The sequence below is a fragment of the Panthera tigris genome, chromosome E1 (assembly GCF_018350195.1).
Source record: "Panthera tigris isolate Pti1 chromosome E1, P.tigris_Pti1_mat1.1, whole genome shotgun sequence".
Classification (NCBI taxonomy): domain Eukaryota; kingdom Metazoa; phylum Chordata; class Mammalia; order Carnivora; family Felidae; genus Panthera; species Panthera tigris.
The window spans coordinates 59402947-59422963 of record NC_056673.1 but is presented as its reverse complement, the minus strand read 5'-3'; the positions used below and the strand labels follow the sequence as shown (position 1 = coordinate 59422963).

The window sequence follows — 20017 nt, the reverse complement described above, 5'->3', positions numbered from 1 at the left end:
CCCCCGTTCATGCTCTGTCTTTGTCTCAAAAATAAACAAACGTTAAAAACAAAAAACAAAAACATGCTCATTTGCTTTCTGAGAAGTCATCTGCTGGGGTCCAGCGGGGCCCCAGGGTCGGCCCTGCCTGAAGTGCAGCCACGAGACTATGCCAGCGTTAACGCTAGGCTCCAGCCCCCCACAGCCCGCCCTGGCCTCTGCTCTGTGGCACCTTGCGGATGGAAACAAGACAGGCTGCTGTCAACATCCTTCCACAGACGTGCGCACATCTGACGTTTCACCACAGACAATTCATGCCCGCTTGAGACGACTGTTGAGGAGGGAGATAGTTTCGATATTTTGAAGTGGGGCTTTGTGTCGATGGGGAAACCGGATGGCTGCTGGGGGTGCATGTGACGGGGAGGCAGGAGGCAGACGGGGCTGTCCCCGCCCATCAGACGCAAGCCCACCGTCCGCCAAGTGCTTCCTTGGACGTTCTGCTCTGGGGGCACGGGGCGGCTGGGCAGGCCCTGCCAGCTCTGGACACCCCCAGGAGAGGGCTCCAGGGCAGACGCTGCTGCCCCGGTGGCACTCGGGACAGGAGGCAGTCAAAGCAGCCGTCTGGGCTCCCCTGAGTGCAGCTGGTGCCAGACTGGGTCTCGAAGTTGGCCGCCACCCAGGGAAACAGAACCTCGACCTCCGTGGGGGACGTTCCGGGGCAGCCGGGCTCAGGGGACCCTCAGGTGTTCTGACCCCTCCCTCAGCAGTCAGGACGCTGTACTTCCTACGTGCAGCCAACAGGCAGAGAATTGCAGAAAACTAAACCACCAAAAAACTGTTCATTTACAGAATATCGATGCTTCCCTGATAATTTACCACTTTGAAACAAGAATAACAAGAAAACTGAACCGTAATCAAGCTTTACAAAACATTATGAAAAACATTTCTTTAATTATGTAAAGTATATTGTTTGTGAACTTGCTTTTGCTTCCTATTTAAATGACCTGGCCAGCTCCCTGTGCCTCCATCAAAACCCGAGAGCCAAGCGCCCCCCCAAGCGTAAGCCGGCGTGGTCTGGGGAGAGTACAGGATCTGAGCTGAGAGGCTACAAACTTCCACAAGTCTCCTCAAAACGTCCAGAGATGGGGGAGGTGACAGGAAAGACAGAACGCTTTTGTGGCTGAAATCCAGACTTCGGCAGAACCCACCACCCCCTTTCCCACATGTCCCCCAAGACCCTCCCACCCTGCCTCTCCCGTGCTCGCTGCCCACCGCCCCTCAGGGAGGCTCCGCAGACCGGGCTCTGTTCCCTCTGCTGGGCCCGGGCGGCCGGGGTGAGGTATCTGCAGCCCCTCGCCCACACCCTTCACACCCGCGGCCGCCACACGGCTCTCTTTCCAAGTCCGTTTTAGAAATCCTGAGGAGTGGGCACGCCGGCAGCTTTCACACTGGCGATCACAAGGCTTCAGGCTTCGAGGAAGCTTTCTAGAGCCCAACGGCTCCCATCTGTTCGACAAGCGTTGCCTCGGCCTTGGTCTCACACTTGGTGCGAGCCTGCAGGGGTGAGTGTGAGCAGAGGCGGACGAGTGGACCCCGCCTGTCCGCGGACTTGGGGTGGGGACACGGGGCAGGGGGTGGGGCAGGGTGGCGAGCCCGGGGCCAGAGGGGCTCCTTCCCTCGCTGGTCCCGGCAGCCGTTTCACAGACAGCACACGGCCAGAGAAGGTCAGCAGAGAGGCAGCAGCGCTTTCGAGGCTCTGAACTGAGGACTGGGCCCAGCTGTGAGCCCCCTGCCCACCCCGCGCCTGTGCCCGTCCTCGCCGACAGGATTCTATGTTGCTCTCTGCTCGGGGACGCGGCCCTGAAGCCACTCCCTGGACAGGTGGCGGGGCCCAGACGAGCAAGGGCAGCAGGGAAAGGTCACGGCTACGGGTAAAGCTCTGGGAGCCCGGCCTACTTTACTTTGTTATAAGCCGAATTCTCCCCTCAGGCGTATTCTCTTGGCCCGATGCAAACACAGACGTGGTTCGCGGGGACACATTTGCTCCCTGCCCTGTGCAGCTAACAGGGGCGTCTGGAGCAGGAGCCTGGACGGCAGCGACCCATCCCCCCCCCCCCCCCCCCCCCATCTCCAGCTCCTGGGAACTTCTCTTCACTCTCTGGTTCTTTGCCTGGAACACGTCACTTTGCGAGGGCGCGGGAAGTCGGATCCGGTGCGGAGAAAAGTACCCCAGAGCAGCACAGGAGACGCGGACGCTGGATTTCCCACGGATCAGAGTCAGGGTCTGGGACTCCAGCCCAGGCGTTCTGCTGCTCTTTCCCGGGCGAGGGCACGACTGCAGGGATTGTACGGTTAACCGCATGTCGAGAATCTGGATTCCCAGGACCGTCCCGAGGTGACTGTCCTGGGGCTAAGTATGATGCAGAGCCTGCTGGCTGCTGGGCCACGGAGAAGACACCTATCAAGGCACAGGATTCTGCTGATCTAAGAGAAAAGTTGTCTGTGAACTGCACGTCCCAGACAGACAACATGAATTGCCGTTCTGGAGCGCTGAGTCCTGGGTACTGCTCATTTGCCACAGCGACGGGGACAGCGAGGCACTGCCCCGTGGCTGCCGATGGCCATCGGGGAAGCCGCGGCCCTTGGCCCCCCAGGAAGCGAAGCCAGCACGGCCGAGGCCGGGGGGGGTGGGGTCTCACCTGCCCCCTTTCCAGGGTCTGTGCATTTTGGAGAAGCGGCAACAGAGAGTAGTGAGGACAGGGAGGAAGGAAGGAGACGTAAATATTTCCACTTTGCTTCTCAGGGTTACTGTGTTTACTTGCCACAGCAGGGCCCACAGGGAGCCCAACTCTGCAGACCAACTAGGGCACGGGTAGTGGGCTGAAGGCCGGTGGCGTTTGACCAGGGCCCACGGGCCCGGAGAGGAACCCTCTACCTGCTGGCAGGGTGTTCACGAGGGCCCAGAGCACAGGCCCAGCGGCCACCCCAGAGCCACGGAGTCTGATCTCCAAGGGGACCAGCTCTCCTGGGGCCGTTTCTGCATCTGGCCCGGCAGGGCCTGTGACTCTCAGGAGGGGGCGGCGTCTACTTCTGTAAGCTACGCAACTCTGGGTGATGACGCCGTCACCTCTGGGTCTGCGGGGAGGTGAGAACGGACAGGCATGTGACAAGTTGCAAACTATACACGGACATGCCTCTCGGTCATTAACAGTTCGCCAGGACTTCCCCGATTTCTGACAATTCTGGGAGGCCCTCCTGCTGGAGGCGGCGGCAGGCAGTGAGGCAGGGGAGGCCCCGGAGGGGGGCACACAGCACTGGCACACAGGCTCCTCTGTGTGGTGGTGGTAGGTGGGGGGCGGGCAGCGGAGGGTCCTCCCGGGAGGACCCCGCCTCTGGGAGAAGAAGGCCCTTTCGACCCGAGTGAGAAGAAATGAAAATGCTTCCGTGGGCATCCACAGAGCCCACAGAGAGGTGCTGCGCTGTGGGCTCACTGCACCCTCGCTGGGTGAACGCGGGTTTGGGGCGAGCGCGGCAGCTCCCTGGGCTCTAAGTGAGGTGCTAACTGGGAGGAGAGGGTCCCTGAATGGGGATAGGGCTTTAAAAGAAACCGACGCTATCAGCGTGGAGCCAGGATTTAATCAGTTTCCGTGGAACTTTTTTGAATTTGGTTTTTGGGGATCTCAACCTTCATTTTGTTTCTTGGTCACTTAGGCCTTTGGTTTATAAGGAAAGTGTTTGGCCTCGAACCTCACACGCTGGCTTGTGATCTCCATCGCACCTGGCTGCATGCGGCCCCCCGCAGACATGGTGGCGGCCAACACTTGGGCTCCTTGGGCGTCAGGATGCTGAGGGACTATTTCTAGGTGAGTTTACGTGAGTACAGGTTTTCTCATAAATATTAAAAGTAGTGATGATCACCGCACGCGACCCTGACATTTGAACACCTGTCGCGTGAAATTTCCTTCTAAGTGTTGTCCCCAAAGCACAGATGGCAGGAGTGGCCGCCAGGGAGGCTGTCGGGGCCATCGTGGTTCCTGAGGTCGTCATGCTGTTCTTTGTATTTCTCTCCGTGGTTTGAAATTTTCCATAATAAAAACTATAAGCAAAACGCAAACCCCAAGCCTGTGTGGACAGGGGATATAAATACTTGAAATTAGGCCACAGTTCTTGAGCTATGTGAGTTCCTGAGCTGCCAGCAATTTCTATATTTGAATACGGAATTCTACGGGGTATTCCGGAGTAATAAGGCTGTTTTGACTCTGATGAATAAAAATTTGGTGTCACAGTTAAATATCAAAAATAGGTCCATTTCTCTGTGAACTGAAATGTAATCCCCTCGTTAGTTGCTAGAGTAGAAAGTAAGACATTTTTAAAATTAAATTGAGGGCAAGAAAATATTTCCTTAATGTTTATGCTTCCAAAGCCTTCAGTGGCAAATGTTTACTCTTGAAAACACACACACACACACACACACACACACCTGTATACATTTACACACAGACACACACATACAAGACACACACACTCTCACTCACACAGGCTGTGTTGCACCAGTACAAGGCTTCAGGAAGTATGGACTCTAGAGGAACCCACTCCAATCTCTGCCCTCTGGGTGTGCCCACCGTGTGCACACTGGGATGTGTGTGTGTCTGTCGAGATCAGCACGACAGGCAGAAAGCCACAAGCCACTCCTAAGGCTCTGTTAGGGAACGCTGTTCTAAAGCTTCGGGAGGCTGTTTCGGTTGTTGTAACCTGCTGGTGTGGCTTTGCCGGGTAGGAGCGATCGCACACACGATGTTTAATTACCTCAAGTGGGCTGAAGAGGCACTTCCAGCTCGCAGCCACGCACCTTACACGTAACCCGAAAGGACACGGAGACACGGATTCCGTGCTTTACGCACGCGTGAGACGTTCCTCAGAGGAACGTCTCTGACCATCTGAGCTCAGGTCTACTGTGATGAGTTTACAGTTGTGAAATTTCAAGATTAGGTACTGACATATTTTTAAACAATTCAGGTTGATTTTCGATAAAGTTAAATGCATAAAAGCCACTACAAAATAAACTTATATAGAATACCGGTTTCATCATGACCAAAATAACCAAGGGGGCGGGGAGTGACTGGAGCACCTGATGACCGTGCTGGCCCTGGCTGTGCTGGCCATGGCCGGGAGACCGGCCTACACCTCAGAGACAAAACAAGGCCTCGAGACACCTCTGTGCGTCACAAGCTTTCAGGCAAAGGTAATGACCTCAGCTTCTGTCTTAAGAAACTGGAATCTGAAGAGCAAGTTAGACTCAGGGTAAGCAGAAGGAAGAGGGTAATGAGGATGACGAGAGCTGTCAATAAAATGGAAAATAAAAAGCAACAGACAAATAAGGACAAAACCAGAAGCTGGTCCCGTGAGGTTTCCTTCAGCCCGAGCGGTCGTGAGTGTGACCACGGGTACTGGGAATGAAAGGGGACATCACTACAGACCACACAGACGTGGACAGGATCACGAGGGTAACGAACGGGAGCCCGTACCTAACTTCCAGGCGCCCTGACACAGCTGAGTGGAAGCAGGGCAGTGCCCCGACTGAAGCTGCACACAAACAGAGGTCGGGTACACCGTGAGGCGCTTGTCCAAAGTCTCTCTAACCACCTGGGGTTCCCTGCATGAATATCCGTAATGGGGGACCAGGAACTCGGGAGCTTTGCTGGGAACGCCGTCACACGTACCTTGTAGGCAATGCTGTTGAGCACCTTCATGGCCAAGTCGGAAACGTCTGGATAGGGATCCGCAGCCAGATGCAGTAACACTCTCCAAATCTGAGTGTAAACACTGTTAAAGGAGACTCCTAGGAAAGAGAAAGGGGATGTTTTAGCAACGGATAGCTGTCGCTGGTGTGCTTGGCCGGCTCCTGGAGACCTAGCTGCTGCCAGGAACGGGTGCTTTCCAGAGCTGGGGCTACGGAGCCTCATTTTTGTCATCTGGTTAGGGGCCCAGACACTCAGGGGTCCCAGCTGGTAACTAGGCTTGATGGCACGATTTCATCTTCTGAGGCTGGATATTCCTAGCAGGAAAAGTGAGTTAGGAAAGGCTGGCCTTCCTTGAAGCCCTGGCTGACTGGACAGCACTATCTAGCTCCCGAAGACCGTTCAATCTCACACCTGGGTTTCTAGGGAGCCATCACGGTCTACGTGAGCTGCGCGTGTTGGATGGGAATGCCCCGGGCTGTGACACACTGACTCTCTTGTCTACACACCACACGTGGCACCGTCCCGAGTTCCCAGGAAATCCCAAAGGGTGTGTGTGACGTGACCTGAGCCCTCCAGGTCCTCCCCGGGCAGCCACCACATTTGCTGGGTGTGTTCCACACTTCAGGTCCCGTCTGCGTGTCTGGACGCCATGGCGGATGAGGCAGGATGTTGACGCGGACGGGGTGTGTCACAGACACGAAGGAAAGGGAAGTCACGGAGGGCCTGACCCAGGAGCCCGCCCAGTCCTACTTGACCCTCACAGTCTCAGCCACAGGCACCATCCCTGGGCATTACAGAGGGGCAGTGAGGCTGAACGCCCAGAGGATGAAGGATTCAAACGCACGCCCGCCGGACGTTCGGGCCAATGCCGCGTCCGCCACGCTGTGCTGCCGTGGCAGCTCCAGTAACGGGCAGACGATTCCTTCTGTCAGGGGTGGGGCTGGGAGGTGAGCCCGGAAGCCTTTATGGAAGAGGCACGCAGTGGGCTTTGGAGGGGAGGCAGGACTGCTCTCCTGGCAAAAGCCTCGCTGGCGGGAAGTTGGCGGAGCAAACGACGGACCGGCACCGAGGTGATGGGGACACAGGGAGCATTTGCGGGAGTGGCGAGACAGAGACCTGCGTCGCAAACCAGAGAGGACAGTGGGGCGGCTTGGAGACGGAGGCGGCAGGGCGGGTGGGCCGGGTGCAGACCCCTGGGGGGAGAGACCATGGAACCCGGTCAGCACCAGGCAGGGAAGGGGAAAGGCAGCCTTCCGAGAGGAGGCGGGTGAGCCAAGGCCGGGAGGGGGGGCGCGGGCGTGGATGCCGCACCCTCGCTCGGTGCTGGGGCGGACCTGGGGGCTGGGCACGGCACCGGTCCTGCTCCCGCGGATACGCCGAGACCCGGGTCATCTGCCCGGCCAGCTCCGGGTGCGGCCCCTCCCGCACCGGTGAGGGACTTCAAATCTCACGGATGCTGCCAGAGGACGGTGTGTTCCTCCATCCCGGAATGGGCTGCACCCAGGCATTCAAGTTTCTCTTTTAATGTTTATCTGTTTTTGAGAGAGAGCGAGCGAGAGAGTGAGCGAGTGCGTGAGCAGGGGAGGGGCAGAGAGAGAGGGAGACACAGAATCCGAAGCAGGCTCCAGGCCCTGAGCTGTCAGCACGGAGCCCGACGCGGGGCTCGAACCCACTGACCGCGAGATCGTGACCTGAGCTGAAATCAAGAGTCAGAGGCTTAGCCCCCCAGGCGCCCCTGCACCCAACCATTCAGATCAAAGGCTGATGGATGATGCGGAGGGCCACACGGCACAACCCACGGCCTGGCATCTGGAGGCAGAGGCGGCTCTTCCTCCCACCCGCAGTCATGGGTGGGACTCCACATGGTGGGAGTCCCCAGTGGGGACTGGGGTTCCGTACAGATCTGGACTTGCGTCCGTGAGATGTCAGCTGAACACGCTCTCGCTTGGAGGGGAGCTTGCGTCAGGGCGAGTGATGCACACGGAGATGTGTGCGGTTTCCCTGCGCGTTTAATTCAGAGACGGAAGCAGAGCAAACACCTTCGGTCCTCAGGGTCCACAGCCATGGGACCGCCGTCCAGGCTGACGGCCAGGGTCTCTGGGGACATTTCCTAAAACCTACTTCCTGTGGTGGCAGAGTACCCACCAGCAGGAGCTACGCCCAGTGCTATGTGTGCACCGTTTCCACAAAGGCGGGGAAGGCGGTGGGAGGCGTGGCTCCATAGGTGCCCACGCCAGGGTCACGGCTGCGCCACGCCAGCACCACTAAAGGCGGGGCGAGCCACGCACAGAGGGAACGTGGAATTCAGAAGCTGTTACTTGCAGAAGATTTTGACTCTGACATAACCCCGTTTGTGATTCGGTAGAGAGTAAAAAAGTTCTAATTTTCGCCAGGGTGTTTGGCCACAGTGAACGGGTCACTGTTTGCCAGTAAAAACCTTGACCCTGGGACAGAGAGGTGCTACGTTCGCTCACCTCCTCCCTGGGTTTGGCCGCCACGCGATCTGACACACGGACCGCCCCGTCGTCAAACCTCCCGCCAGCCACACGGAAGGCTGTGAGGGCCCCGCAGAGGTGGAGCCCCCGTGGGAGCCCGGACACCCAGGATGCCCCAGCAGACCCTCCGGGGCCCGGGAGGCTTCCGGGCTGTTAACTGCTCAGAAAGGGCGCTGTGTCTGGCCCTCACCCAACTCCTTCCTCACAAGCTCTGAAACCTATTTTCATGTCTAGACTAAAAGTAATAAAGGATCATAACTAATGGCTTTAGATTTATTTTTCAGGGCAACGGCCACAACTTTCTGAATGGCGTAAGAGGTAGGAAAATTTGCTCGGAGCTCCTGGCCGGCTCTGGATCCCAGAAGTCCCTGGAGAGCAGCCCAGGGTGAAGCCGGGTCTCAGGGTCGCTCACTCTGACGCCCTAAGAGCTCACCTGGACTGTCCAGCAACCGGCGCCCAAGACCCGGGGCCTCTGCACTTGCCCCTTTGTGCCGCGCCCCTCCCCCGGTCACTGCCCCCCCCCCCCCCCCCCGCAGGTGACGGAGCCCCTTGAGGAGCCCCTGGCTCGCTCCCTCCTCGGCCTGCCCTGCGGGAGGCGTGAGCAGTCCAGGCCCCGAAGAGGCCACCGCATCTGCATAATCCTGTCAGCGATGTTCCTCAGGGTCCCTACACGACACACTTAATGATGGCCTTTAATCAAGGATCTTGGCCATAAAATCATAACTGATGCGGTGGCATTGGAAAAACAACGCCGTTCGCTTTCTCGCCGCCGTTTCCCGGCGGTAAGAAATCAAACTAATGGGCTGTAAAGCCTTCGCCGGGATCGTGTGAGGTTCCTCTGGCAGCAACCCCGCTCCTCCTTCCTCCTTCCTCCTTCCTCCTTTCTCGCAGTCCCTCTGCTCCTCCCACTCAGAGCTCGAGGCTGTGGGGTCTCCCGGGCCGCTGGGGGCTTACAAAGGCCTCCCGTCAGGACTCCTTGAGGCCGTGGGGAGACCAGGGGAGAGGGGAAGATGCCACTTCCGGGGCCGGTGACGGTGCCGCAGGGGACAAGTGGCTGTGCGCCCGGGGGGAAGGCAGCTCTGCTCCAGGGGCCTCCTCCTCGGGTGGTGCGGGCAGTGCCCATGTCTGCGCCCCGTCCCTCGGCTCCCCTCTGTTCCCCGAGGGCAGTGGCCCTGACCCCCGGGGGCTGGCGCTCAGCTCAGCAGCGTGACTGACTGAAGTGGCTGTTGTGGGTGAGGCCCGGGGACAGGGACAGAGACCCGGGGGGGTCTCTGTGTGTCGCGGGGGGCCCCTGACGTCTGCACACGCACCAGGCGTCTCTCCCGACCTTCCCACTCCCACCTCCGGGCGCTTGGATGGGGTGGGGCTCAGGGCGGGAGGGGGACGGAGGGCAGGCCCGGCCGCCAGTGGCACACGTGAGCAGGAGACAGCAGCTTTGTTGAAACTGAGTGATGAAGGTGGCGACTTCCCTCCTGGTGGGTCAGGGAACCCCCCCGCCCCACGGGATGCAGAATGTCGGTGGCAGGGAGGGCCAGGCACTGCCGGGTCGGAGGGGCCACGCAGAAATGGCCAGGGAAGGTTGTCCGGGCCTCGCTCAGGGGCCAGCATCCAGCCTGGGGAGGGGGGACGGTGGTGGGCGAGGTGAGACGGGCTGACGACGAAGGTGGGGGTGTCTGCGGGAGGAGGGCCCTGAGTAGGGAGCTGACAGCAAGTGCTTGTTGAGTGAAGGCTTCTGAGTGAAGCTGTCGTTGGACAAGCCCGGCTGGCGGTCTGTGACGTGCTGGCAAGGTCTGAGGGGGGTCCCGGCACGCGGGGAGACAGGCCTGGGGGCAGGGGGGCCGATGGGGGACCCGCGCGGGAGGCAGGCCAGATGGCTGGCGAGCCAGAGACACGTGGGCTTCCAGAGGTGAGGGGATACGGGGACTGGCTCCCGGTGCAGCCCGACACCCTTCGGGCTGGCCCAGTTCAGGTGCGGGAGGCCCAGGCAGAGTCAGCTCCTCCCAGTGGGGGGCAGCAGACACGAGGCACAGCAGGCGAGACCGCCAGGCAGGGTGAGGGGTAGGAGGGGACCCAGAGGGGCTGGCGTTGTGGGACAGGTGGGAATGAAGGGACGTCCCAGGTTGCCATGGTTTTGAAAACCTCTTCTGCAATATTCAGGGAGAGGCCAGAGACTGCAGTCCCTTGGCTGAAATGCGAGAAGAAACTGGCTTCAGGCGGGCGAGAGCCGCAAGCAGTGGGACTCTGGCTGACACGTCCCCGAGAGCGCGGTGGGCGGGGCGCTATCTCATGGAATATTCACGAGCCGGCTCCCTCAACTCCAGCCTGCTTAGAACTTCTCAGTCAAGTTTCCAAAGACGTGAACGATGCACAGATAACACTCGGCTTTCTGCTGGAGTCCGACTTTGTGAGCGGGCAGGTGGGGTGACGAGACTGCCGGCTCCCGGGAGACAGACGGGGGTAGGGCGGAGGCGGGAGGTACCGGCCTCTCCGTCTGGCGTGGCCTCCGGTGAAATGCCGGTCTTCGCCCCTCACGCCGCCGAGGCCCGCGCGGAGGACAAGATGATGCTCCTCCTCCGGGCCCGGCGCCGCGTCCAGGCGGGAGCCCGGCCTCGGGCACGTCCAGGCGCGTCTCAGACACGCAGCACGAAGCCTGCGCTCGCCCAGGGAAGCGGCCACAACCCCACGGCCTGAACCGGCCGGGGCCTCCACCGGCACACGCGGTTTTTGAGACCCTGCCCAGGGGGACTTGCCGTGGACGACGGAGACCCTCTGACAAAAGGTCTCAAAGGTCCCCTGGAGACTCAGGACTTCAGTCCATCAGGCTTCACTTCCATCAGGCTCAGGAGTCAGGTGTGGCGGCTTCAAACGTTTCTCCTCCTGGTGGCCGGCCACGCGTGTGAGCTCACGCCCTCAGAACACGGGCGGGGCCGCACAGCGTGACCACGGGACCCGGACGCAGTCGGGACAAGACCCCGAGGAAGGCCCCAGGGGGCGGGCACAAGGAGACCAGTCGGGAGGGCTCTACGGGAGCCAGTGCAGGGCCGGGGGGGGCGCTGGCCCGGGTGGCGAGGCTGCGCGGGGGGGGGGGGGGGAACGGGGGCACACGGTCTGCAGGCACCCAGGGCTGGGGTGCAGGGGTGAGGGGCAAAGAGGAGTCACAGGGGCGCCTGGATCCACCCCGGTGCCCTCGACTGAGGCGGACGGCGGTGGGGATGGCCGGGGTGGAGACCAGCTTCCACGTCCGCGGTGTTTCTACGGTCACTTCCTCCAGGGCTGTGCTCCCGAAGCCCCATACGCCGCCCACACTTAGAAAACCCTGTTGAATGAAGGAACCTCCATGTCCTGGGAAGGAGCGGGAGACCTCGCCGTTCACCTCACGGGACGTCGGGGGACACCGCGGGGGCAGGAAGGGCGCGCCCTCTGGGCTAATGACGGCCTGGCCGGTTCAGCTGGCTGCTTGTTTTCGTGGGGCTTGCCAACTAAAAATACTTTCCATACATTTTAAGCAGTTGGAAAAGAAATCGAAAAAAACAATAATGCTTTGTGATGTGACTATTTTCTGAAATTTGAATTTCAGTTGGTAAATTAAAAAAAAAAAAAAAGTTAATTAATTTTCTTTTTTGACAGAGAAACCGCACACGTGTGCAGGAGGGGCAGTTGGAGAGAGAAGGAGAATCCCAAGCGGGCTCCACACTCAGCACAGAGCCCGACGCAGGGCCGGATCCCACGACCCTGGGATCGCGACCTGAGTCACAATCGGGAGTCAGACACCCAACAGACTGAGCCACCCAGGCGCCCCCACAACTGGTTTTATCAGAACGTGGCCGGGCTCACTGGTCCACGTGACACCTCAGGCTACTTCTGTGCCACCTGCCACGCGGGAGGTGGACACTCTGGTCCGGGGCAGAGAACATCTGCTGGCCCCTGACCCTGGCGGCGGGGGGCGGGGGGCGGTGCGTGGCGGCCAGGCCCCCCGCACCCCCGGCTGGTGGGTCAGGGGCGCTTATAGGAGCCGCGCGGGCTCCCGGAGAAGAGGCAGTGACGGAAACACAGTGCCGCGCGGGTCCGTTCCTCTCAGCTTTCCCTGTTACCTCGTGTTCTTTCACCGTAGGTTTACACAGAAACACTCGCTTAGATTCACTCGCTTAGACCCAGGTTTTAAAGGACTCCTGTGGGGCCAGACCGGGAACTTAGTCACTACGTACAACGTTAATTCTACTGAAGGCCACAATCTGGTCCACGACAAACACCCCGTGAGGGACACTCAGAACACGTCTTGCTGGTGAGTTACCAGAACCTGCGTTCATGCCGAGCGCCAACCCCGTGCCTTCTGGGCACAACCCAGACGCACACAGCTGCGATGTTGTTTCCGTTGAGATGGACCGCTTAAGCCGGTTATTTCTGAGCCCCGTTCTTGGTGGTGGGTGGGTGTGTTCGGCAAATAGATCCCTTTCTGGCTCCTGTCGACCTGGGGGGCGCAGTGGCCACGTCTGGGCCTCTACGGGAAGCCACGTGGACTCTACCCGACTTTTGTTCTAGCAGAGGAGCGGACTCGTGTGGTCAACACAGGAACCACGGCCCTGCCCCTTTCGGATCATGGCAGAAAGTCAGAAATCCCACGGTCATCACGCGACGCGGACAGTGCAAGTGCGAGGCGTGGCACTGGACTCGCCACGGAAATAAGCCGATGACTCGGAACCAACCGCCGACAAGAGCAGTCCCGGCCCCACGTGAGTGGCCGGCGAGGGGCAGACAGGAAATCACAGATGCACATGCTGATGCCAGAAAGCAGGAAACCCGGCAAGTGCACGGGCTATTTCTATCCTCAGCTCCAGAAACCAAAACAAACTGGGTAAAGCTCAAGAAAAGAGAGGGGAATAAAGATACGAAGTTACCAGAACAAAACAGTAAGATACAATAATGAAAAAAAGCAACAAAGCCCAAATTGGGACTTGAAAACACTGAAGAAATTAACAAACGTCTTGTAGGGTTTTCCGTGATCAGCTCTACAAGCAAAAGCAAACGAGCAGCAGTGGGAGTAAAAGGGACGCTCCCGCGGAGACAGCAGGGGCTACAACGTCAAGAGAGCACTCTGCAGACGTTCACGGAGAGACGAGAACGCGTGCCTGAAACGGACATCTCAGGAAAACACGACGCACGAAGGTAACAAGTGAAGGAACAGCGCGAATGCTCGTGCTGCGGTTGGAGACCAGGACGCGGAGTAGTGCCCGCCTCTGACGGAGGAGGCGTAATTCAGCCGCCGTGGACTGACGAAAGGGGCAGGAGGAGAGCGGTGCGCACAGGGGGCAGAAAGCAGCGGGCAGGAGCCACCCGGTGAGGACGCGAGCCATAGGACACGGGTCACACGTAATCTGGAGCCCGTACGAGGCGCCGTGAGCGCTTTGGGGGTTTGCGGACAAAGAGCCAGGACGCGGGTGGCGGGCTCTGGGGCTGCAGCTCTGTCTGTGATTCCTTAAGTCGGGAGTGAAACACGCGTGGTGGGGTGTTATGTTAATGTCCCCAAGTTTTTACGTGTAAAGCATTTCTCAACATGAAATAAAGCTCCAGCCAAGGCCTGGGAAACCATCCTGGGCATCGCAGCAGGGGCGGGAGAGGCCCGCCAAGCAGGTGCGGCCCTTGCTGCCAGCGCCCCGAAGACTGACAGTCCCACAGGAGGAACGAGGCGGATGCCCACGACCCCGTGAGGAGGGAAGACCTCTGTGTGTGGGGCGGGTGTGGGTGGGGCCATCACTCTGCCTGGTAGAGGTGTGGCGGCCCCGGCTCTGCCCTGGCCGTGACAGACAAGATGTCTCCCGGGGCGAAATCAGCGAGGGGACGGCGAACGGGCCGTGGCGCTGGGTGTGGTGGCAGACGGAAGGTTCTGGCAGCCTCCCCACACAACGAGCCCAGAACGGCCCGTCGGCCATCGTTAGAGCACAGCGAAGGTGACGGAAACTTCCGGCTGCCCGGCACACACTGCTCACCCCCGCACCCCGGCTGACCCCTCTTCTCCGGCCAAGACGGTCCCGGCGTCCGCCATCTGGCGAGCACCGGGGGCGAGCCCTGGTGCCGCGGAGGTGGGTGGGGGCAGACAGGAGGGCCAAGGCGCCGCACTCACCGATGAGGGAGTTGAGGGCGGAGTAGGAGCTGACTCGGCGCATCTTGTCGATGGTCTCGAAGGACAGGATGTACTCCTCGTTCTCGGGGCTGCCCAGGGTGCTGCTGGCGCTGCTGCTGGTGCTCAGGTTTCCGGGGGAGAAGGCCACCGAGCTGCCCGCTGGCCACGGAGGGCGGTGGGGGGGGGGCGGTCAGCCGGGGCTCCCGGGACGTGCGCCGCCCACGCGGCCCCACCGGTCTCCTCCAGCCGCGTCCGCGCCCCCGGCGAGACCCGGGGTCCCGGCAGCCAGGGGCACGTGGGCCGCAGGGGCACCCGTGCCAGGCTGCCTGCGGGTGTGCGGGCCCCGCTGGCCAGCCAGCCGATGGCACAGCGGGCGCGGGCTCACGGCAGAGAGAGGGACGGGGCGCCCGCGCACGGGAGGTTTCAGAAGACCAAACCCACCCCCGCCCCGGCCCAGGGGCCCAATTCTGGCATCTTACACTCTTCTGTCAAGCTCAGGTTCTGCAGAGATTTGTTCAAGCTTCTGGCGGTGGTGACGGCGCGAATGTTTCCGTAGGAGCTCACGGAGCGGAGTCTGGGGGTGCACGGGCTGTCCCGCACTGGGGTCAGGCTCCCCCCCTCTGGGAGAAAGGAGGAGGAGGAGTCAGTGGTGGGCTTCAGGGCACATCGCGCCCCCTTGGCCGTGGCCACAGCAGCAGGTGACAGGAGCGCTACCTCCTGAAGTGGCGTGAAAGCTGCCACAGGCCCCCCCACTCAGCGAGGGCCTCTGACACACGCGTCAGGGTCGGCTGGACGCCGGGTGGGGAGGGGAGGCACGACCAGGACCGACACCAGACGTTCAGGGCACCGCTGGCCACGGGGCCGCCCTGAGGGCAGCAGCAGGCGCCCTGTGGCTCAGCCGCGGGCCGCTGCCCTGCAGGCGACGACAGGGTGGCGGCCGGTCGCCCTGCAGGACCCCCCCCCCCCCCCGCCTCTGGGCCCTCCTCCAGCGCACCAGCTGTTTCCACTGAGCAAGTTCATGTTCATTTCCCTTCCCTGATGTTCTAAAAGCAGTAACGCTTCTGTTATTGATCACGAGCCTCTTTCCCGCAGAAAAGGCTGCGTTTGTGGCGGGTGGGGGGGGGGGCAGCCCAATGTGATGAAATATAAATCCAGCAAAAAGGACAAATGGGAGAACAGGAGCTGCCTAACGTGACTCATGGAACAGGAAACCAACAGCTCATCACGGGAGGAGGTGACGTGCTTTTCCATAAGCCGCCCCCCCCCCCCGCACGCGTTTTGCTGTCCTTCAAGATTCCCATGAATTTGATTCCCAAAAACGGTAGGAAAAAAGAAGAGTCAGAGGGTCAGTGTGGCCCCTCCTGCCGCCCTTTCTATTCTGCTAAGTGGCTGGGATGGCGGGAGTCATGGGGCCCGGCCCCAGTCCTGCCCCGGGGTCCCCGGCCGGCCGCTCAGGCATCATGCCGCCGTACCTGTGGTCGCTGGAGAAGGCAAGGGGTAATTCTTCTCCTCCTCCATGAACTGCAAGGCCACGGTGCAGAAATTGCTTTCGTACTGGACGACAAGATGACTCAGAGCCACCACCAGTTCCTGCCGAGAGGGACAAGGACAACGACGCTTACCGGTGGCGGGCAGGGGACTGCGGAACGGCAGTGAGGCTGAAAGTTCACGCCGAGCGCTCGAGTCACCAGAGAAAAAAGAAAGGTTAAAACACTTTGCACTCAGTGTTGGCAGGAGGGACTGGCCCTTCGGGGACACGCTCGCGAGTGTCCAAGGGGAGCAGGAGCCCTGGACGGGCAGTGTGGGCGGGGTCTCGAGACGTGAACGTGGGCACACAGGCGTGAATGACACCCTCCAGGGGCAAGGCGGACGGGTCATGGGAGCCGGGCTGAGGTACGTGTCGATTAGACCCTGCCGCTGGGTGAGCCATCTGAATTCCGGACACGTTAAAGCAGAGCACATCCGACAAGCCAGAGCGTGCCTCTTATTAAACGCAAAACTTGCAAAGAAAAATTAGTGTCCAGTCCCTGAAGGGCAGGGAAATTCTCCAGGATCCTTAGGCCCAACTGCTTGAGGAAAGGAGCACAGGGGCCTCTGCTGCGTGAGCTCCTGGGGGCCCCCAGCTCGCAGGGAATCCCTGTGGCCCCACGCTGCGGGCCTTCCGCACAGGTGCCCAGCTCCACGCGGCCCGGGGCCCTTAGCGGCTGCCCCCCGTTCTCTCCTGCGCTCCCTCTCCTGCCTGGACCCCACAAAGTCCTTCGCCTCCTCCTGCCATGTTTGCGCACTGCTCCCAAACCCACACCCGTGTCCCCCCCGCCCCCTTCAAGCTCCCGGCCGGCCTTCCCAGTGCTGGCCGAGCGTCTCGGCCTGAGCGTGCTGGCTCCACCCTTCCCAGTCGGCTCCCGCCAGGGACTCCTCGGTCCATGCCCGCGGCACTACGGACCCCTGACCCACCTCCCACCCGATCCGCCCGAGTCGGACTGCACTGAGCCCCCCACAGCCTGCTCACGCCCACTGCCCGACACCCCATCTGGCCCTTATCCGCGGTGCCTACATCCCTGCCACCCGCCCCCCGCCCCGCAAACCGGAGCGCAGCCTCTGCGCAACGGAGAACAAACCATGCAGGGGTCACCCGCCGGGCCCCTCCCGGCAAACACGCGGCCTGTGCCTTCTGTGGAGAGACTCTCCCCTCCGCTCTGACGTCGGGTGAGAAAAGCTCACGGTGGGCCCTGTAGCAGGAGCTCGCAGCCAGGTCCCAGACCCTCTGACGCAGGGAAGGCCATCGAAGGCCAGACACCGAGCTGGCCGCACCCCGCCCCCGGTGGCTGTGGATCAAGTACGTCCTGCCGGGGCGGAGGACGCGTGAGGCGGCTGCTGCCGGCCACGGGCTCCTGGAGCGCGTCTGACCACAAAACACAGACGTGCGGGCAGTTCTGGCCGGGCCGCGCAGCCCAGCTGTGCCCTAGACTTTTGGAAGCAGTTCCCCACAGGCACGCCCGCACACGGAGATCAGCGCCCCAGCCCCTCCGGCCGGCGGCGTCGGTCCGCCCCACCTTCCTCCCGACCTCCAGCCTTCTGCTCACACGCGCAGCGGAACGAGGCCTTGCCCTCCTGGCTCTCCGCCCCGCCATCCAGCACGGACCCTTGAGGGAGCCAGCACTCCCGCGCCGGGCCTGCGCACTCGACACCGGCCCCGAGCGTCCCCAGCTCACCCCGCGATCCCTTCAGGCCTCCCGCTCGGATGCCTCTCTGGGCACCCCACCTTCACCTGGGGCTCGCCTCCAGGCCCACCCACCTTCACCCCGCTTCACCTCCCTCAGGGCACGACCGCCACCTGCTGGGTCACACCCGCGTCTGTCCAGCCTCCAGCCCACCCCGCCTTCAAGTGCAGGCTGTTCAGGCGGGTTCGGTTCCGTGCCCGATCGTCGAGGCCCGGGGACCCAGGGCGCAGCACACAGCAGGTGCTTAACGAGTACCCACTAAACGAAGCCTTTCCCTTCAGACACGTTACCACCTCTATCACGCGGCTCACCTCACGAAGGGCTCAGGGACATCGTGCCCGGGCTCCTGCACTGTCCCGAGGGGAACCCGCTAACGCTCTCCCCTGGTTGCGCGGGAGGTCAGACTGCGCGCCTTCCTGGCGTCCCCCGCGGCCCCCGTGTGCTCTGGCTGCCACCTCCTTGTCCCCCCCCCCCGAGGACTGCCCCCCGCTGCGTGTGTCCAGTGGCACATGACAGGCTGGCACCGGTGGCCTGGAGATTCGCGCGCGGCCCCGTAACCGTGGCGAGACGGCGGTGTTCGCGGGAGCGCGTCCGCTCCGACGCGACCACCCTCAGGCCCTCCCGGGCAGCTCGGCCCCACCAAGTCCACCAGGGACCCGACAGCCTCTGATGCTTCTCTCACTGCCGCGGAGTCAGACACGCCGGGAAGGCGGGTGGACATCACACTGCTCCTCCGTGGTCCGCGGTCACCACGTACAAATAAACGAGACTCACAGCCGTGGAGGCGGACGGTGGGGGGGAGCCGGGGGTGAGGATGTGGCTGGGCGGTGAGCCACCCCCGCCCCTCGCCTGGCCCTTCTAGGGGGGCAGCTGACTTCCGGGGGGCTGGGTACCCTGGATTTGATACTTCGCGGACAAGTTCACGTCCACAGAGATTTGGGAGGCCAATGTGAATCTGCAGACTCTGATTTTATCAAGTGAGCTCACTGAGTGAGTCACCCTCTGCCGTCACATCGCCTCGTCTAGGAAAGGGTACTGTCACCATACAAAGTAAACGCATGTGATCTTTTCCATACTGAATACGTGCGACTTCATGAAAATCCCACCATACGTCCCCATTTCCCTCCTCTGCCCCAAACAGGGGCACGACAGCAGCTGGTTGCACATGTCATCGGCGCCTCGGCCGCGGGTCAGAGCCGGCGACTCTGACCGGAGCGGCGAGGGGCAGGTGAGCTCGCGGAGCTCGATGCCCAAGCCTGAGCCGTGCTCCGGACCCTCGGGGCCCTGGAGCTGGGTCTCCCAGACCAGCAGGCCGGGCCCGAGCTCCCGACGGTCCTGCCACATGGCTCTGGACGAGGAGGAGACAAGTGCCAGCGGCGTCAGGGTTCTGCCGACGGTGCAGGGTCCTGTCTCTGAGCAGGCAGCACCTCTCTGTGCGGCTTTCCCCGCCCACCCCGCTCAGGCCGCGTCCTCTCTGCGGCTGCTGCCCTCCTCCCCAAGCCTCTGTGCCCCACGTTCCCACAGCAGACGTGGCCTCATTGTCTCGGGGTCGAGCGCAGCCACCCCAGGCCTCACCCAGCACCCAAGCACTTGCGGGAAGAATGAGGAACTCAGCACGGTGAGAGCAGGTGTGCTCCTGACATGTAGGGCCTGGCGTCGAGCCACCGTCCTCCCCTCCCCCTCCTGCTTTCTGCTCCAGCCATCCGAACGGCGGGCAGCCCCCGGGCATACCATTGTCCTCACACCCCTGGGCCTTTGCACACACTCCGCCCGCCCTACCTGCTCTCCTTGCCCCTCACCTCCCTGGCTCCTGGCTGCTCAGCCCTCCTAACCCAGAGGTGAGCTCCCACCTCCGGAAGCCTTCCTGACTCCTCTTCCCCGACGAGGCAGGGCAGGCATCACGCTGACGCGCTCCAGAGAGAGCTCTGGGCCCCCCTCCGCGGCCCTGCTCATCAGTGAGGGCTCTAGAATGACTGCTGCTTGCCACGTCTGCCCCTTGGAGGCAGGCTCGTCTCCCGCTCTGTGCTCCGAGGCCTCGGACGCACAGCCTGCACGCTGAGCCCAGGACGCGGGAGCAAGTCCCCTGCCTCCAGATGAGTCACTCCTTAGCGGGGTGGGCTCTGATGTGCAGCCGCGCCCCTGGGACGCAGCCACAGCGGGGAGCCCCCCAGGCAAGGCGGTCAGCAAGGCACCTTCGGGACAGATGTGGCTACACCTGGGCATTCTCGTATCCAGGAAAAAGGGACACTGAGTGGACTTCAGGCAGGAACGGGACCCCAGGGCCCACACTGGGGCCGTGTTCGAGAACACGGCAGTCCCAGGTGCACGCTGGCCAGTCTCCAGATACCGGAAGCTGACGGGGACGTTGTTTTAATTTTTATTAACGTTCCTTTTCACGTTTCAGATTTCTGGAAAGAAGAAAGCAAGCTCTCCTTCTTTAGGAGGGATCTCAGTGGACAATGA

At 61.5% G+C, this 20017-nt stretch overlaps 1 protein-coding gene across 1 annotated transcript in view; it reads right to left on the bottom strand.

The window, feature by feature from the left end:
• The window catches only part of RPTOR (regulatory associated protein of MTOR complex 1), a 331489-nt gene that overhangs the window by 36771 nt on the left and 274701 nt on the right, over positions 1-20017 (bottom strand). The window contains exons 18-21 of the mRNA XM_042965566.1: positions 15806-15923; positions 14813-14953; positions 14334-14492; positions 5700-5818 (exon numbers count right to left, since the gene is read on the bottom strand). Of these exons, the coding sequence (XP_042821500.1) occupies positions 5700-5818; positions 14334-14492; positions 14813-14953; positions 15806-15923 (537 nt within the window). The remainder of the gene's footprint in view (positions 1-5699; positions 5819-14333; positions 14493-14812; positions 14954-15805; positions 15924-20017) is intronic.